Source organism: Rhinolophus sinicus, chromosome 6 (assembly GCF_057876585.1).
Source record: "Rhinolophus sinicus isolate RSI-liver-muscle chromosome 6, RSI-T2T, whole genome shotgun sequence".
Taxonomy (NCBI): Eukaryota; Metazoa; Chordata; class Mammalia; order Chiroptera; family Rhinolophidae; genus Rhinolophus; species Rhinolophus sinicus.
In genome coordinates, this window is record NC_142506.1 from 18305725 (window position 1) to 18320946 (window position 15222).

A 15222-nucleotide genomic window follows, 5' to 3' on the forward strand; every position below is an offset into this window, starting at 1 on the left:
GTTTGGCACATAGCTGATGCTGGATATACATTTATTAGTGAATGAATGTTACAAAAATACATTTATTAATGAATGAATGTTAGAAAAAATGAATAACTTAGTGAATGGTAAGCATCAGTGGTATTTCTGCCACCCTTAGTTGTTGATGGTTTATAATATTTAAAGTCTTTCAAGGATATTGGATAAAGGTTCTCCAAGGTAAACCTTTAGAAAGTGCCTAAGCCATTAATCAGAACCATTATAGAGTCTTAGAGGCAGGGTGTAGTATAGAAATTATTTAGAAGTAATTTATTTAGAAATAATTTATTGTAGTTCCCTCATTATACGGGTGAAAGCAGAAGTTCAGAAAAATGAAGAGGCTTGGCCTCGATCACATCAGCAGGTGATTTGAATCAGGTTCAGAAATGAGACACGTGATTGCTGTACCATTCTTCTTCTTTAGGTTTTGATTCTTTAAGGCCAAGATGCTACCAGGAACATAGAATTTATTATTTCTTATCTTCAAGGAGTTTCTCATCGAATGGAAATAAATCCTAGTTCTCGACTGCATTGAATGCTTGTGTGATCTCAGCTCTCTTTAAATTACTATAATACTTGATTTCTTTGGTTGAATAATTCATTTGATTATCTATAGCAAGATTATTTGGAGTGAGTGTATTTCACAAATGTATATGGGTATGTTTTTTTGTGTATATATATGTATGTGTGTGTGTATATATATATACACATACATATATATGTATATGTGTATGTATATGTATATATATATAGATGTATATATATGTATACACACACACACACACACACAGGGTGCTAAAAGATGTATACACATTTTAAGAAAGGAAACCTGTATTAAAATTATAATATTTAATATATACCGATAACAAAAGATGAATACATGTCACGTTTGACTTCTGCAATTACAAGAGGTGCTCAAAGTGGTTCCCATCAGCATCCAGACACTTCTGATTACAGCGAATTACTGCTTGAGCAACGTTGACCAGTGTCCACTTGTATACATTTTTGGCACCGCCTGTGTGTGTGTGTGTGTGTGTGTGTGTGTTTATATATATATAAAGTAAAACTAAAGCATTAGTGGTTAATTCACAGTATCTTGATAGTAAGAGAAAACTCAGATTTCTTTGCTGTAAAGGTGCCATTCTGAGAACATGAATCACAGTCTTCTACAGAAAAAGGATTTCTTTCTTATATATTTAAGCATTTTAATCAGTAGATAAATTAGTTACCAGAATTATATTTTAAGCTGTAATGCTAATTATTTCCACGACATCAAGTTATCTAAATGATACTGTTACATACGTAGAAATAGTCCAGTATCTTATTGTTTTCTATAATGCTTTTTCTAAAAATGCAAAGAAAGCGTTTTAGATTGAATTTTTAATTTGCAAGGAAATAAGAGTAGAAATTTAGATTTTTTGCAAATAGAATGTCTTACTTCCCAGTACTGAAAATTACTACAAATATTGCATTTTTAGGAAGCTAAATATATTTTTAACCTGTTTAAATATCTTGGCACATAATATGAATTCAGGTTATATCTGCCTTTAAAGGAGCACTCATGTATTTGTATAGGTGGAGAATGATGTAAATGTGGGAATGCTCACTATTACCCCCCACCCGCCAGCCAGGTCAGTTTTTTATCTCACAATTAAGCAGAGGGCTGAAGTTTGCAATTTTGAGCCTCGTAGCTCTCCTTTAGAGTCATCAACACCTCCTTATCCATTTCACTTTTAGCCCCATCGTCTAAACGGTTGATTAATTTGGACCTTCTGTAACTGGCCTTTTGAACTTTTTTTTTTTATAGTCAGTGTGAGACATATTGCCTATAGTAGAATAAAGAAGTTTAAAACAGAGTTGCCAAAATTGAAGACTAAGTCTCATTGATATGATGTTGTATACATACATATGTATATTTACTTGTATGCATTTACATATTTATATTTATAGTACATCTATTTCATTGTATTAGGGCCATTCATGCAATATCTGCCTCAATATTTTTTTTTCACATAATAAAAAAAAAAGATGGTATAAAGGTGGTTTAAAGCTGGTTTGATCACTATTTTAGAAGCTTATTTTAGCAAGAGTGAAAATAGAAGACGACTAAAAATAGCAAGAGAGATAACATGTCATAGTGCTTAGTGTTTCTGTAACTCTTGGTGAGGCTTACAGAGATCTGATGCAGGATTCCTGATGGCATTGAAATAGTTCTTTTCTCAGCCACATGGTATATCCACTGTAATTCTGAGTCTGCAAGGCATTGGCTATGGGTACCACTTCTTGTCTTCTCCTGTGACTGCACTGTCAGCAAGTGTACTTCGTATCTTTTCTGGAAGCATGTCCCCTCCATGTTTGCTAATTAAGATCTTTTATCCCTCTCCCCCAATGTAGGTAAGCACTATGATCCTTCGGGCTCAGGGGCTTTTAGAGGTTAAATAATTTCACCAACATCACAGTGTGTTGTAAAAATGACTTCTATAATCTTTTGTATCATGTTCCTTCTTCTGCTGCTTTATAAAACCCAGGGGCAGGAGAAGATGTTGCTCAAGGTTTTCTCCTGCTTTGATCAGATATTTTTCAAGCAGCCCGTGGTGTTGGCAGAGTGGTGTATTTTAGGTGTGATATTAAAGTATGTTTATGTCATTTAGGAAGGAAAATGTTGTTTTGTTTTGTTTTGTTTTGCAGATGTGCAGATCAGCTTTCAAAATGCCTTCTGTGTCTCCCGAGCATCTTCTAAGACAATTGCATTAGCCTCCTGGTAGTTGACTAATAGAATTAATAATTGTAAAAAGCATTCTAAAGCCACATGCCTTATGAAGTCAATGCTGGGTATGATTTTACAAGTATGTGAACTATTTTTTCAAGTGAAAATGTTAACTGGAAAAGTTCTTGGCACACAGTAAAACATCCTGCAATCTGTTATTTGTCTTAAAGATAATAACTTGAGGGTGGCTATAGTCTTATGGTATCTAACTTATGACTTGTTAGGGGAGTTTCTTCCACTTAGAAGTATTGCAAATGTGCTTATATTTATATAATATGTCATTCTGAAAAATTATGGTGATATAATTCCAGTAAAAAATTATTTTTTTTCTCTAACTACTTCAAAGTGTAGTCAACCAAATTAACCATGATCTCTTTTTTTAAGCAACTAAAAAGAACAGTCCCCTTCCCCCCACAACAAGAAATAAAACCCAAATGACCTTTCTGATACTTCTTTGAAGTATTAGCAGTTTAACATTCTTTGCGATATATATTATTAAGGGCTCTATTTAGCATAAGGAGTGAGTGAGTCATATGGGTTCTAAAGGTCTGTTCTTGGGGGGGGGGGATGAAGGAACTGAAATTTGAAAGGATGATAATTTAATTAAATCATATTTTTTTTCTCAGTCACTATAGATGCTGGTTGAGTAGTCTTTAAGACCCATTGCTTTTCTTCATAATAAATCAGCACGATTCAATTTTTTTGTTCTGCAAAAGAAGTTAATTTTTTCAATATTACCATATTTGTATCTACCCGCTTTTAAGTATTTTATCTTAGTTCTATTGCTATGTAAAATGTTGCTGCTTTTTAAATTACCTTGACATTAAACTATGAGCATAAACCATTTTCTCTTCATTTTAGTGGAAGGATAATCTTAATGAATTGGAATATTTCATCCTCATTTCTTCATGAGTCCTGCTTTTCAGATAGATTTTTTTTTATTGTGTAATTTTATTTCATTTTGGTGCACCATTGTTAGATTTTATTTACATTAAGGAGAAAAAGTTAAAATACAAATATGTTTATTCAGTATTGTCCAAGTAAAGATTAAATTTAGTATTAGTAAAGATATGTGTAATGGGAAAAATAAACAAACAAACAAACAGGAAGTTCTGGAGGGAAAGGCAAGTGATACTGCACCAGAACATCACATTTTTATATGTAGGTACAGCTGATAGTCTGTCCTTTTCTGTAAGCAAAGTTAAAACAGTATTTTTTTCCCTCAAACTCTTGTATTTTAAATGATAACTTACATCTTAAGCTTCCCTTGTATTCTTTTCATCCTTTCCTTTTTGGTTTCCTTTTGTTGACTACCAATAAAATTGCCCTTCATTCTTCCATGTGTTAGTACAAGTTCTGAACTTCTGTCACTTCTGACAGAAAAATAGATGTCTCCTAAACATCAAGACATACGACATTAAAATCTAAACTAGTTACCGAGTGTTCCATTTTCGGGCCCAGTCGTAATGACACCGAAGTGAAGACCACATTCCCCCACCTCTTTCCACCCCTCAGAGGCCAGGCATTTGTACATTGCCTCACTCCCTTCCCTTGAAACTTCAGTCTTTCATCCTACAAATGTTTTGTCGTTGTTGCTGTAGTTCCAAAAGGGAGATTCTGTGGCTATTTGATGACTAACATTATTGGTGTATAAGAAGAGTCATGTATTTTTCTTTCATAAGTGCAGTTACACTGTTTTTGACATTATTCAATAGAATGAATTTTTGTTTTGTAAATGATTCCTTACACTCTAACTAGTACATTATCTTGATTGAGTGATTCATATTATAAAAATTTTGTTTGACCAGCTCTTCAGAAGCAAAGGTACACACACCCGTATATCCGAAGCCAGTGTGGTTCTCAGCACGCATGAGAAATTATAGATGAAAACGACTCAGAGAGGTTATTAATTTGGATTTTCTCAGGACATTGTGCATAATCGTGGTGTCACTTAACGCTGTTAAGTCTGTCCTTGTGACAGAGTCGGCTAGTAAAGAAGGCTTGTTTTATTAGTCAGTCACAGGTGGATTTTGTCCAAGAAACATGTTGGACAAAAGGGGGGTGACAACTCACATGGCACTTGCACTTTTTCAGCTTGGAGGATTAAGGAACACAGGCCACACAGACCTCACTTCTCCACTAGCCTTTGTTACTGCACTCTTTTATTGACAGGACACAAATTGTTCCTTATCTCCTTAGACCCTCAGAGTGCTAATTCGTTAGAGTCCCCTAGAGGAATTTGCCACCGTGTTCTTATTTTGATCCTACTCACTCATGCCACTAACTTGAAAGGCCCAGCTGAGCTTGCATGTGAAGGTGAACCATAGGAAACTGCTAATATTTTGCCATTTGGGGCTATGAAATGACCATGTTGTACGGTTCGATTTAGTATTTTATTTCAGTCAACTTCGGTGTAGTCCTGAGGGTGGAATTGGTACTGTTTCCATCAGGCTATACACAGAAACCTGGGCTTTGTTAGGTTCCCTCTCATCCTGGAGAGAGTTCTAGTAAAATCTAACCTGGCCGCTATGATACATACCAGGTCCTGCTCTTAACTTTCAGGCAAGCACCCCCCCGCCCCCAAATGGGGCTTCAAGAAATTTATCGATAGGACAGAGATGACTCATTTGTTATCCTCCATTCCTGAAAGTAATGGGAGCAGTTTTCACTTTGCTTATAGCATGCTATTTCTGTTTTTTGACTATGATGATAGTTTGGTTCAAACCATATTTATATCTTGGTTGCACCATGTGTAACAATATTGAGTTCTAATTTATGTTGTTTATATACACATATACATATCATATAAATAAACATGTAATATATATTCTACAAACATAAACATGTATATATATACTATAAACATAATATGTATACATATACATAATATATAGCATGTATAAATATGTACACACACATATATATATCATTGACTATGACTGAATAAAGAAATTGAGCAAAAACTATAATTGGCAGGCAAGAATAATAGGGAGGATAGAGGTAATAATACTTTGGTATTCATAAAACCATTTAAAAATAATAAGCCACTCTATGATAAAAATATTATAAATATAGATTGTTGGCTTTGGTGTCAATTATTTTGCTGTATTTAAAAGTGATTTTTTTTCCCCTAGAGGGAGTTTTTTTGTTAGGCACCTTAAAAAAGCCTTGAATTGAAGAAGTAAAATGTTCTAGATTAGGTTACATGTCTGCAACCTTGAAATAAGCCTGTATCTTCCTTTTCCTTGTGTTGTTACAGATATGGTCCGGAAAAAGAACCCCCCTCTGAGAAACATTGCTAGTGAAGACGAGGGCCAGACCCTGGAGCCTATAGGTACAGAAAGCAAGGCATCTGGAAAGAACAAAGAATTTTCTGCAGATCAGATGTCAGAAAATACGGATCCGAGTGATGCTGCAGAACTAAACAATAAGGAGGAACATAGCTTACATGTCCAAGATCCATCTTCTAGCAGTAAGAAGGACTTAAAAAGCTCAGTCCTGAGTGAGAAGGCTGGCTTCAATTATGAAAGCCCCAGTAAGGGAGGAAACCTTCCCTCCTTCCCACATGATGAGGTGACAGATAGAAATATGTTGGCTTTCTCATCTCCATCTGCTGGGGGAGTCTGTGAGCCCTTGAAGTCTCCTCAAAGAGCAGAGGCAGATGACCCTCAAGATATGGCCTGCACCCCATCAGGGGACTCATTGGAGACAAAGGGAGATCATAAGATGTCACCAAAGGCTACCGAGGAAACAGGGCAAATGCAGAGTGGTCAAGCCAATTGTCAAGGCTCAAGCCCAGTTTCAGTGGCCTCAAAAAACCCACAAGTGCCTTCAGATGGGGGTGTAAGACTGAATAAATCCAAAACTGACTTACTGGTAAATGACAACCCAGACGCGGCACCTCTGTCTCCAGAGCTTCAGGACTTTAAATGCAATATCTGTGGATATGGTTACTATGGCAACGACCCCACAGATCTGATTAAGCACTTCCGAAAGTATCACTTAGGACTGCATAACCGCACCAGGCAGGATGCTGAGCTGGACAGCAAAATCTTGGCCCTTCATAACATGGTGCAGTTCAGCCATTCCAAAGACTTCCAGAAGGTCAACCGTTCTGTGCTTTCTGGTGTGCTGCAGGACATCAATTCTTCAAGGCCTGTTTTACTAAATGGGACCTATGATGTACAGGTTTGTGCTTTGTATTGTGATCTCTTTGTACAGGAAAAGTTATTGGTGATGAAATGGGAATTCTTATATACCAAAGGGGTAGCCGGCTAGATCCAGCAAAAAATGGAAACACCTCATAGCTGTTTCATCCACATGTGTATTCAGAGCTGTCTTTAGCCACACATCATGAATATTAATCCTAATATTTCTGTTCTGTTGGGAAAAGCCTTTCCATGGAATTAGCTAGGCTTCATATTTCTAGACATATTTCATGGCACTTTGATGTTTTTCACAGTCTTCCATAAATGGCACTTGTCTCTATGGCTCTACATGATAGCAATTCATTCTTTGTTCTAGTTTTAGATGATACATCTTTTTTCCACAATCTTTCCTTCAGTAAGGGTCTTTCCAGTGTCTTGGATTAGCATTTCATTTTATACTCAGCCCAACCTCTAATTGGACTAGATTTAGGTCATATTGACGGTTGCAGAGATATACTCCTGAAAAGCCAACATAATTGCAAATTAAAATTTGGAAGTAAAATTTTACATTGATTGAAAAGAAGTCACTGTGATTGTAAGTACTAGGAACACCAGAATGACCTTGGTGCAGGCCAATAAAGCATTCCCTTCTGCATTTAAGGAAAATAGTAATTTATGAAAACATTTAGTAGTAATTTAGATTTCTGCTTTTATTAAAGCTGGCATACCTTTTTGATCTACTCTTCTGTCTTTAGTTTAGGGCATATGTGAAATGAAAAAAAAAAATTACCATTTCAAATAGAATGAACTGCAGCACTGACTCAAGAAATGTATTTATTTCATGTTAGCAATTTTAAGCATAGTCGAAACTCATGGTCAGCTTGACAAAAGTGTATTCATTTCTATTATAGCCTGTAGATTTGTGTTGTATTATTAGGCCAGTAGGTGTCAAAATATATTAGTTTTAATATCAAACTTCTTTAGGAATGATTAGAAGTATCAGAAGACCAATGAAATTGCATCACACTTATTTGACCTCCTGAATTTCTTAGAATTATCAATCATTTTTATCAACTCAATAGCTACAGTGCATTTGATCTAGACTTCTCTCTTAGCCAGTGCCAATTAAGAAAGCCAGACAAAGGGGTTATAAATAAGAGGTAGTGAACATATATATTTGCAATCCTTGTAAGAAGAATCAGAAGAGAAATTTCCATGTCTTTTTAAAATGTCAGAATGGCAATCTTATCGCTTTAAGGGAGATACAAAGAAGAACCCTTAACAAGTCAATTTCATCTTCGTAAAGCTCTTAAAAATTCCATCTTACTTTGTGAATTTCCACAAATAGAATTATTTCTGTGGAGCAGCAAATGAAGCCAACATAATTATTATGCATGAAAGCTACATGCTTTGAACTGCTGTCTTATTAAAGATCATTTCACTGTCTTATGCAGGTACACTCTGCTGTCAAACCATGATTGGAAAGCAAATACGTGTTTTAGATAAAAGGGTTAGAAGTGAATAATGTCAGTATGGGAAATGGTGTTTTATAATTAGCAAGTGATACGATGTTAATACCTGGATTTCCGGCTGGAGTTTCAGTTTGTTCACTCTGGGGACAACTTCTGAGAGAAGCTGATCTGGGCTGTCAGGAAAGTCTCTAAAACAAAGATTATTAAGGCCTATAGTTTTGGAAGAATTCAGATTTTTAAACACACTTCCATTTCCACCAAACAGTTATTTGTTAGGTTCTTAGTTATTTATAGTAAAGTTTATGTTTGGGTAGAACGAGCTGGACACTTTTCCTGGGCAGTGATTTTAGAAATAAAACAGATGTGTGAGCTATCTGAGTTGGAGCTAATAGAACTAGAAATAAAACAGCTGATCCTATACTGTGCTGTCTACTAAATCCTTGCAGCAGCACACAGTAACGAAGACAGAAACTGGTAGGAAAGAGCACGGAGGCAGATAATCGTGTTAAGATCAATTTTTTTCTTTTTCCAAGACAAAGAATATGGCTAAAATTAGAAAACCGCAACTGTGGGAAAAGGGGGTGATTATTTCAAAGAAACCATTGGAGTCAGAAACAAGTCCAAAGATAGTTAACTTTCTTCAATTTAGGAAGAGAACACTAAATGTACTAGTAGGCCAAATGCTCATCTTGAATACTTCTCACATATACACCAGACATTGATGCAAAAACATGTCTGAAGATAAGTAACTTATTAATATTTTTATGTTGAAATAAATATTGAACAGCTTCCCTATATGCGTCAACTGAATAAAAGCACATCTGAAATTCCCCCTTTACCCACAAGTCAGTCTATGTTGCCGAAATGCCATTTGAGAGCTTCTTTCCTCGGCACTTGAATTGTGTGGACACTTAAAAGCTCTGGGAGATAAAATGCTGACTGTAGAATTTCTTTAATGCAGTTTTGTCAGAAATTTATAGCAAGTTAATGGCTTGTGTGTATTCTGATAAAAGATGTTGGTAAATATGAGTATTACAGACAATAATCATTCAATTTTAGGAATTGTTTACATAAATCTGTAGTTTAAGCTAATGGAAGTAATAGATGAGCAATTCATTCATCTTTTTCAATTAAACTGGCTTTTTTTTTTTTTTTTTTTTTTAACATTCAGAACAGTTGGTGGTTAATGATAGATTTATGACATTTTAGGCCAAGAAAAAAGGAACAGGAGCCAGAGGAGAGAACTTAAGAATTCTGTGGCTTTGATCTGTATTTTGGTTTGACATGGATGGTTTTAAATAATTTGCACTGACTTGAGTACAAACATGAGGCATACAGTTGGGAGAAAGAAGTCATTTAAACAAATTTTTAAGATTTCCAGTTTCCAGTTCAGATTATTTGATGTATATTTGGGTACTAATTGAAGTTTAGACATACTTGTACTTCCAGTTCTGTGTAAATTTTATTACAAATAGTGAAGTCAAGGAATTACAAATTTGTAAAAATAGTGCCAAATAACAATATTTCTTTTTACTGCATAGTAGATAGAGCCCCAGTGAATAATGGGAGTCACTTGAAAGGGCCATCATACAACCAGGGTAGTCTTTTCTGAGTGTGTTGAATTCAAATTCCTCACCCACCACCTTGAAGTACACATGCCTGAAATCAGAAGAGATGTGGATTGTTGACCAAGAAAAAAAAAAAGATACAATGGATCTAGTTGACTTGACCAGGATGTTAGTTTCTGAGCTTTAAAAATTTTCCCTGCTTATTTTATCAATTATTAGGCTTAATTCTTTTTTTTTTCTTTTTTTAAATAATGGATGTGGCATGATTGGTAAGCCCTTCATGTGATTCCTTCATGTGATTTTTACAACCTGTATTCAGTCTTTGAGGCTCACATAGAGACCAGTAATAGGACAAGAGATTGAGTTCTTCAAAAAGTAATTACAGCTTCTTTCTTTTTAATCTGCTTTATTATGCTTATATTTAAACCATTGCGTTGTTAAACACGGAGGTTGCTGTTTCATTAGGGCTTAATGTGCTGTGCATTAGTGCATTTGCGTCATCTTTATGGGGGAGCTCTTAGCCCTCAGACCAGGTTATAAAAGTTGGAGTCCTGTCAAGTTGTGCTTCCCACGGGAAAGTGTTTTAGCTATCCCAGGTTTATAAATGCTTGCGATGTGTATGTTGCCTTTTCATATCACTAAACCTTTTCTGTTATTCTGCATTATTCAGGACTCCAAGAAGGTAGCTATCAGATTCCAGCTATTAAATCCATTTTGGGCCCTTAATGAAATTCTAAGGTTCCCAGAAGAATGTCACTGTTAACTTACCAGTGACTGTCTTGTGTTTGATCTACGAGCACTACATTTCTGTTCTGTAAATATTTTTATCAGAGTTGCACAATATGTCATGTTAGAAGCAGGAAGAACAGATTATAGAGATAGGGAGTCATCCTTTGTATTTTCAACATATTTAACTCTATGAACTTTATAGATCCTTAACATATGCCAGTATATTCCCTTGAACAGGGGGTTACAGTTTGGTATGGGGGAAAAAAAAAATCAGAGCGCATTAATCTCATTTGGTCTATTTTGACTTTTCTTGAATTTTCCTTCCAAATATTTATTTTTTGCCTTGCAGTTTCCTTTGATCTGGAGTAGGAGGGAAGTTGTAGATCTTAGCAGGTTCTGTTTCTTTGTTTTTCTGAGTTGAGGACAATTGCACTTTAGAGCAACCAGTGAATGAGACTTTAATCACTTCAGACTGTCTATAGAGTACAGAATGTTTGGCATATGAACCCATATGCCAAACCCATATGAACCCATTTTCAGGTCTGTGTCTCTTTAACAAGTAATAAAGTGTGCAAAATAAAACATATGCTTACCCTAAGGCCATAAAACAAAGCACAGTTCTGGCATTTACCAGCTTATTTTTATCATGAAGATGGCTGAGCCGGGTATGTAGCCACCTGTGTGGGGTAGAATAGTTTGACCATCTTCACTAATCCCTTTACCTGCACAATACTTAAATCTCCATTGGGCTTTGTTACCCAAGGGTCAGTAAGATAAGTGCCAATCCTTTGATTTTGGTTTATTTGTTACCATTTAAAGAACATGTATCACTTTCTTGAAAGTCAGTATTTCCCTCTAGGCAGAATGTTTAGAAGAAGAAATAGTTATCTGTGCATCCAAATTTAACATTATTCAATTCTTAATAAAAATCTTATCCTCTAATGGCCCCTTCTGCTAACCATATCAAGTCAGCAGATTATTCAGGGTTTTTTTGTTTCTTGGGTCATTGTAATTACAGCACACATGCAGCTGTTGGAAACACAGAACATAAGTGGTAACACTCACCCCAGGAAAGTTTGTAGAAAAAGAGTAGTTCCCTTTCACTTTTCCATTTCCTTCATAGAGTCTATTTCTGAGAATCATTAGACCATAGACCTCTTCAATTCTTCATCTTGTAATTCTAAAGCTGGAAGTAAGTGTTGTACACTTTCAGAGTATCAAAAAAGACCTTTGTTTAATTTCAATTGAAAGTCAAATGTCAAATTTATGTTTCTGTATTTTAGTTTGATCTATACTTCTTTCATCTGTGAGCTTACATAATAATCACAATTGCACGTACTTCCTTTTTTCCCCCCAAGTTTGGATTCACTTCTAATAATAACTAACATTTATGAAGGTTTCATATGGGCATATGTCGCTGTAAGCTCTTCACATGTATTAATTAACTTACTTTCATTAAAAAACCTTGATGTCCATTAAAAAATTAACTCACCTTCATTAAAAAACCATTATGCCCATTAAAAAAAAAAAAAACACACAAGGAAATGGGCATAGAGGAATTAAAGTAACCTGCCCAAGATCACAGAGTTGTCTAAGTGGGGTAAATGAAATGTAAACAAGGGGAGATAGGCTACAGGAACCTGTCTTTACAACTGCTGTGATAAGTTGCCTTCTCAGATACAAGACTTGAGTTTATTGCAACCAGAAAAACGATGGAAGATGGGCCAACTGCATTGCAGGGAGGAGATATAAGATTTGTGTACCAATGCTGTTTGATGTATACAGTGTGTGAATCACATTGAATTTGAGGATGTTAGTGATTTCTTTAAAATTTCTTATCTATTAGGTTGGTGCAAAAATAATTGCGGTTTAAAAGGTTTAAAAATAATTGCAAAAACCACAATTACTGTTGCACCAACCTAATAAGATGTATAGTGTAACATTGTCTTATTTGAACTTACTAGGCTAATAATTGTAATCATTGAAAAGAAAATTAATTTTGCTCATTTTGCCTTTTTTTCATCACTGGGATTCATTTTCACTGGTATTTTTGCTACAGAAATGAGGTCTGATAGAATGAGCAAGGGCCAAATTTTGGGTTAATCAGTTAAGGAGGATGCAATCTTTATCCCCAAATCAAGGGGCATTTCATCCATGTATTGGATTTAGTTTATAGTCCCCTCGTTTGGAGGACTTTTAGGAATTTATGACTTATTATGTAGTTTGAGAGTTGTATTCTCATCTTTCAGGCACAATGTAGGTTGCTTTTTCTATGCAGATTAAAAGTTAGGGAGATGCACCCAGCTCTCATTAATGTTCTCCACGGCTGTGTAATTAATGTTTGATCCTTTGCCTGGGAGTGAGTATGGGAATGGATGTGGAGGCAGCCAAAAAAAAAAAAAATCGGAATGCTTTTAGAGTGTTTAATCTGAGTGGACTGCCTACCCCAACCATGCTTGGAGCTGTACGATTTCCGTGGATTCTGAAAGTAAGGGAAGTGTGGGCTGCACTAAGGAACTTGAGAATTCAGAAATAGTTTATTTGTCTGGCTGTTCTTTCATATTTAGATGACCTGTTAATATACGATTGAAGAACACCTGAATTCTTTTATTAGTCTAGTAACATATTTGGGAATCTTATAATAAACAGTGGTTTGTTCTAAGACCTGTTTTTCCTGTTGATGGGTATAGCTCCACCTTGATATTCTGCTGGCACCTCAAAGTCAACCTGTGTAAAACTGAAGTTGTTAGCTCCGTCCCTGAAATAGCTTTTCTACCCTCCTTTGTTCTACTCTCCCATTTTCAAGTCAGTCAGGCTAGAAATGTCAGAGTTACCCCGGATTTCTTTCTGATATGTATCTCTCCCCATACAATTGAGGAGTTTGTCTCAGTCTTCCCTTCTTTATTCTTTCACTGCCACTGACCTTCATGTTTACTTAGAAAATTCTGAGTGATTTCTTTGCTCATTTTCTTTCTCTTTCTGTTCCCTTCTGTTCTCTTCTTTCCGCTTCTTTTCTGTTCTTTTCTTCTGCCACTTTCTCTCCTTTTTGTTTTATTTTCTTTCTGTTTTTTTCTCTCCTTCCTCCTTCTCTGTCCTTCCTGTCCTCCCATTCTCTTTTCCTCCCTTTTTCCTCTTCCCTCTTTCTTTCATTTTGAACAATTCTACTTATACGTCAATCTTCCCACATTTTTGTAGGCGGTATAGGTCTACTTTCTGTAAAATGTTTATCATTTTAATTACACCTATATAATTCAATATAAACTCTCCAATAAGACATTATTTTTCCAAGTTATCCTCACCCTCCTCCCAGTCTCCCTCCATATTTCCTGAGAGAACTACTACTATTCCACCCTCATTTCTGCTTTACTCATTTTGTTTCCTGCATCTGAAAAACCTTTCCATGACCATTGCCTTCGAGGCTCATCTGAAATGCCAACTCATCTGTCCATAGCTGGGTTGTCACCTCCTTCCGGAAGCCTTTGCTGACCTGTCACAGTGTAGGCTGGATCTCTTCCTCTGTGTTGTCATAGAATTTGGTACATCTCTCAGCATAAGCACATAGTCCACTATTGTCATTGATTGACTTGTGAGTTTTCTGCACTAAACCACAGACATGTAGAGGTTTTGGACTACGTCACTTCTGTGTGTCCCCAGTGCTTGGCACACAGTGGGCATGCAACAAAGCACCTTTCCCTGGAGGAAGGATGTTCCACAATGATTCAACTTTCTGTTTTCCCCATTCAGACACTGTTTATGGGCCATTATGGGCCAGTGGTGACGGTGAGTCAGTGCTATGGAAAATGCACTCAGCTTTATAATCCACTTGCACTGCATTTTCTGTTTTGTTTTGCATTCCCCCCAAAAAAAAGATTGTCTTCCAAATTATTGAGACAGACTTTAAGATGTGTTGATATTCTATCAGTCCAAATACCAAATAAACATAGAGAATAATTTCAGTATTATGCTGAGTAAAATGAAAAACCCAGTTGGGGGTCGACTATTTATTACTGTTTTTCAAAAAGCTGATGATAAACAAATGGCATAATTAAAAATATGCAGTATTTTACCCTTAAATTTGCCCGTTATGCCAATTTAAGTTTTGGTCTCCCTTCCCCCAAAATTAGCTGGCTTTTTAAGTCCAAATGAGAAGGGTGTTTATTCCAGTGACATAAGGAACAGGCTATGATGGCATAAGCCTGAGATGATTGACATTAATTAGATTGTTATTGAACTTTTTAAACATTAGTTTCTGTCAGAGGTACATCACTGAGACATATTATATGCTCCAGTGTTTTTGAAGCGCTATACAACACAGAAACATTCCCTCTATTAGTACGTTAATTCTGACTATACTTATTTTCAGCCAAGACTGGCCCTTACAGATTTGTTCACGTTATTTGTAACTTCGACATTTGAACAGTGATTTTTTTTTAACAACTTAGCCTTTTATTGTTAAGGTTTCACTTTTTTGACTATCAGCCCATAACCTCAAGCCCTCTTAAATTAGTACCCTCCTAATT

The 15222-nt window shown here is 35.7% G+C and overlaps 1 protein-coding gene across 10 annotated transcripts in view; it reads left to right on the top strand.

Moving 5' to 3' along the window:
* Positions 1 to 15222, top strand: part of TRPS1 (transcriptional repressor GATA binding 1) — a 238773-nt gene that overhangs the window by 39792 nt on the left and 183759 nt on the right. For 5 of the 10 annotated variants that reach the window (XM_088798976.1, XM_019747369.3, XM_074316278.2 and 2 more), the window contains one exon: positions 6045 to 6973. In XM_088798976.1, coding sequence (XP_088655102.1) covers positions 6047 to 6973 — 927 coding nt within the window. In that variant the 5' untranslated portion in view covers positions 6045 to 6046. Of the gene's footprint in view, positions 1 to 2706; positions 2865 to 6044; positions 6974 to 15222 lie in introns of those variants that run through there. The other 5 variants (XM_074316276.2, XM_019747366.3, XM_088798977.1 and 2 more) reach the window with 2 other exon arrangements.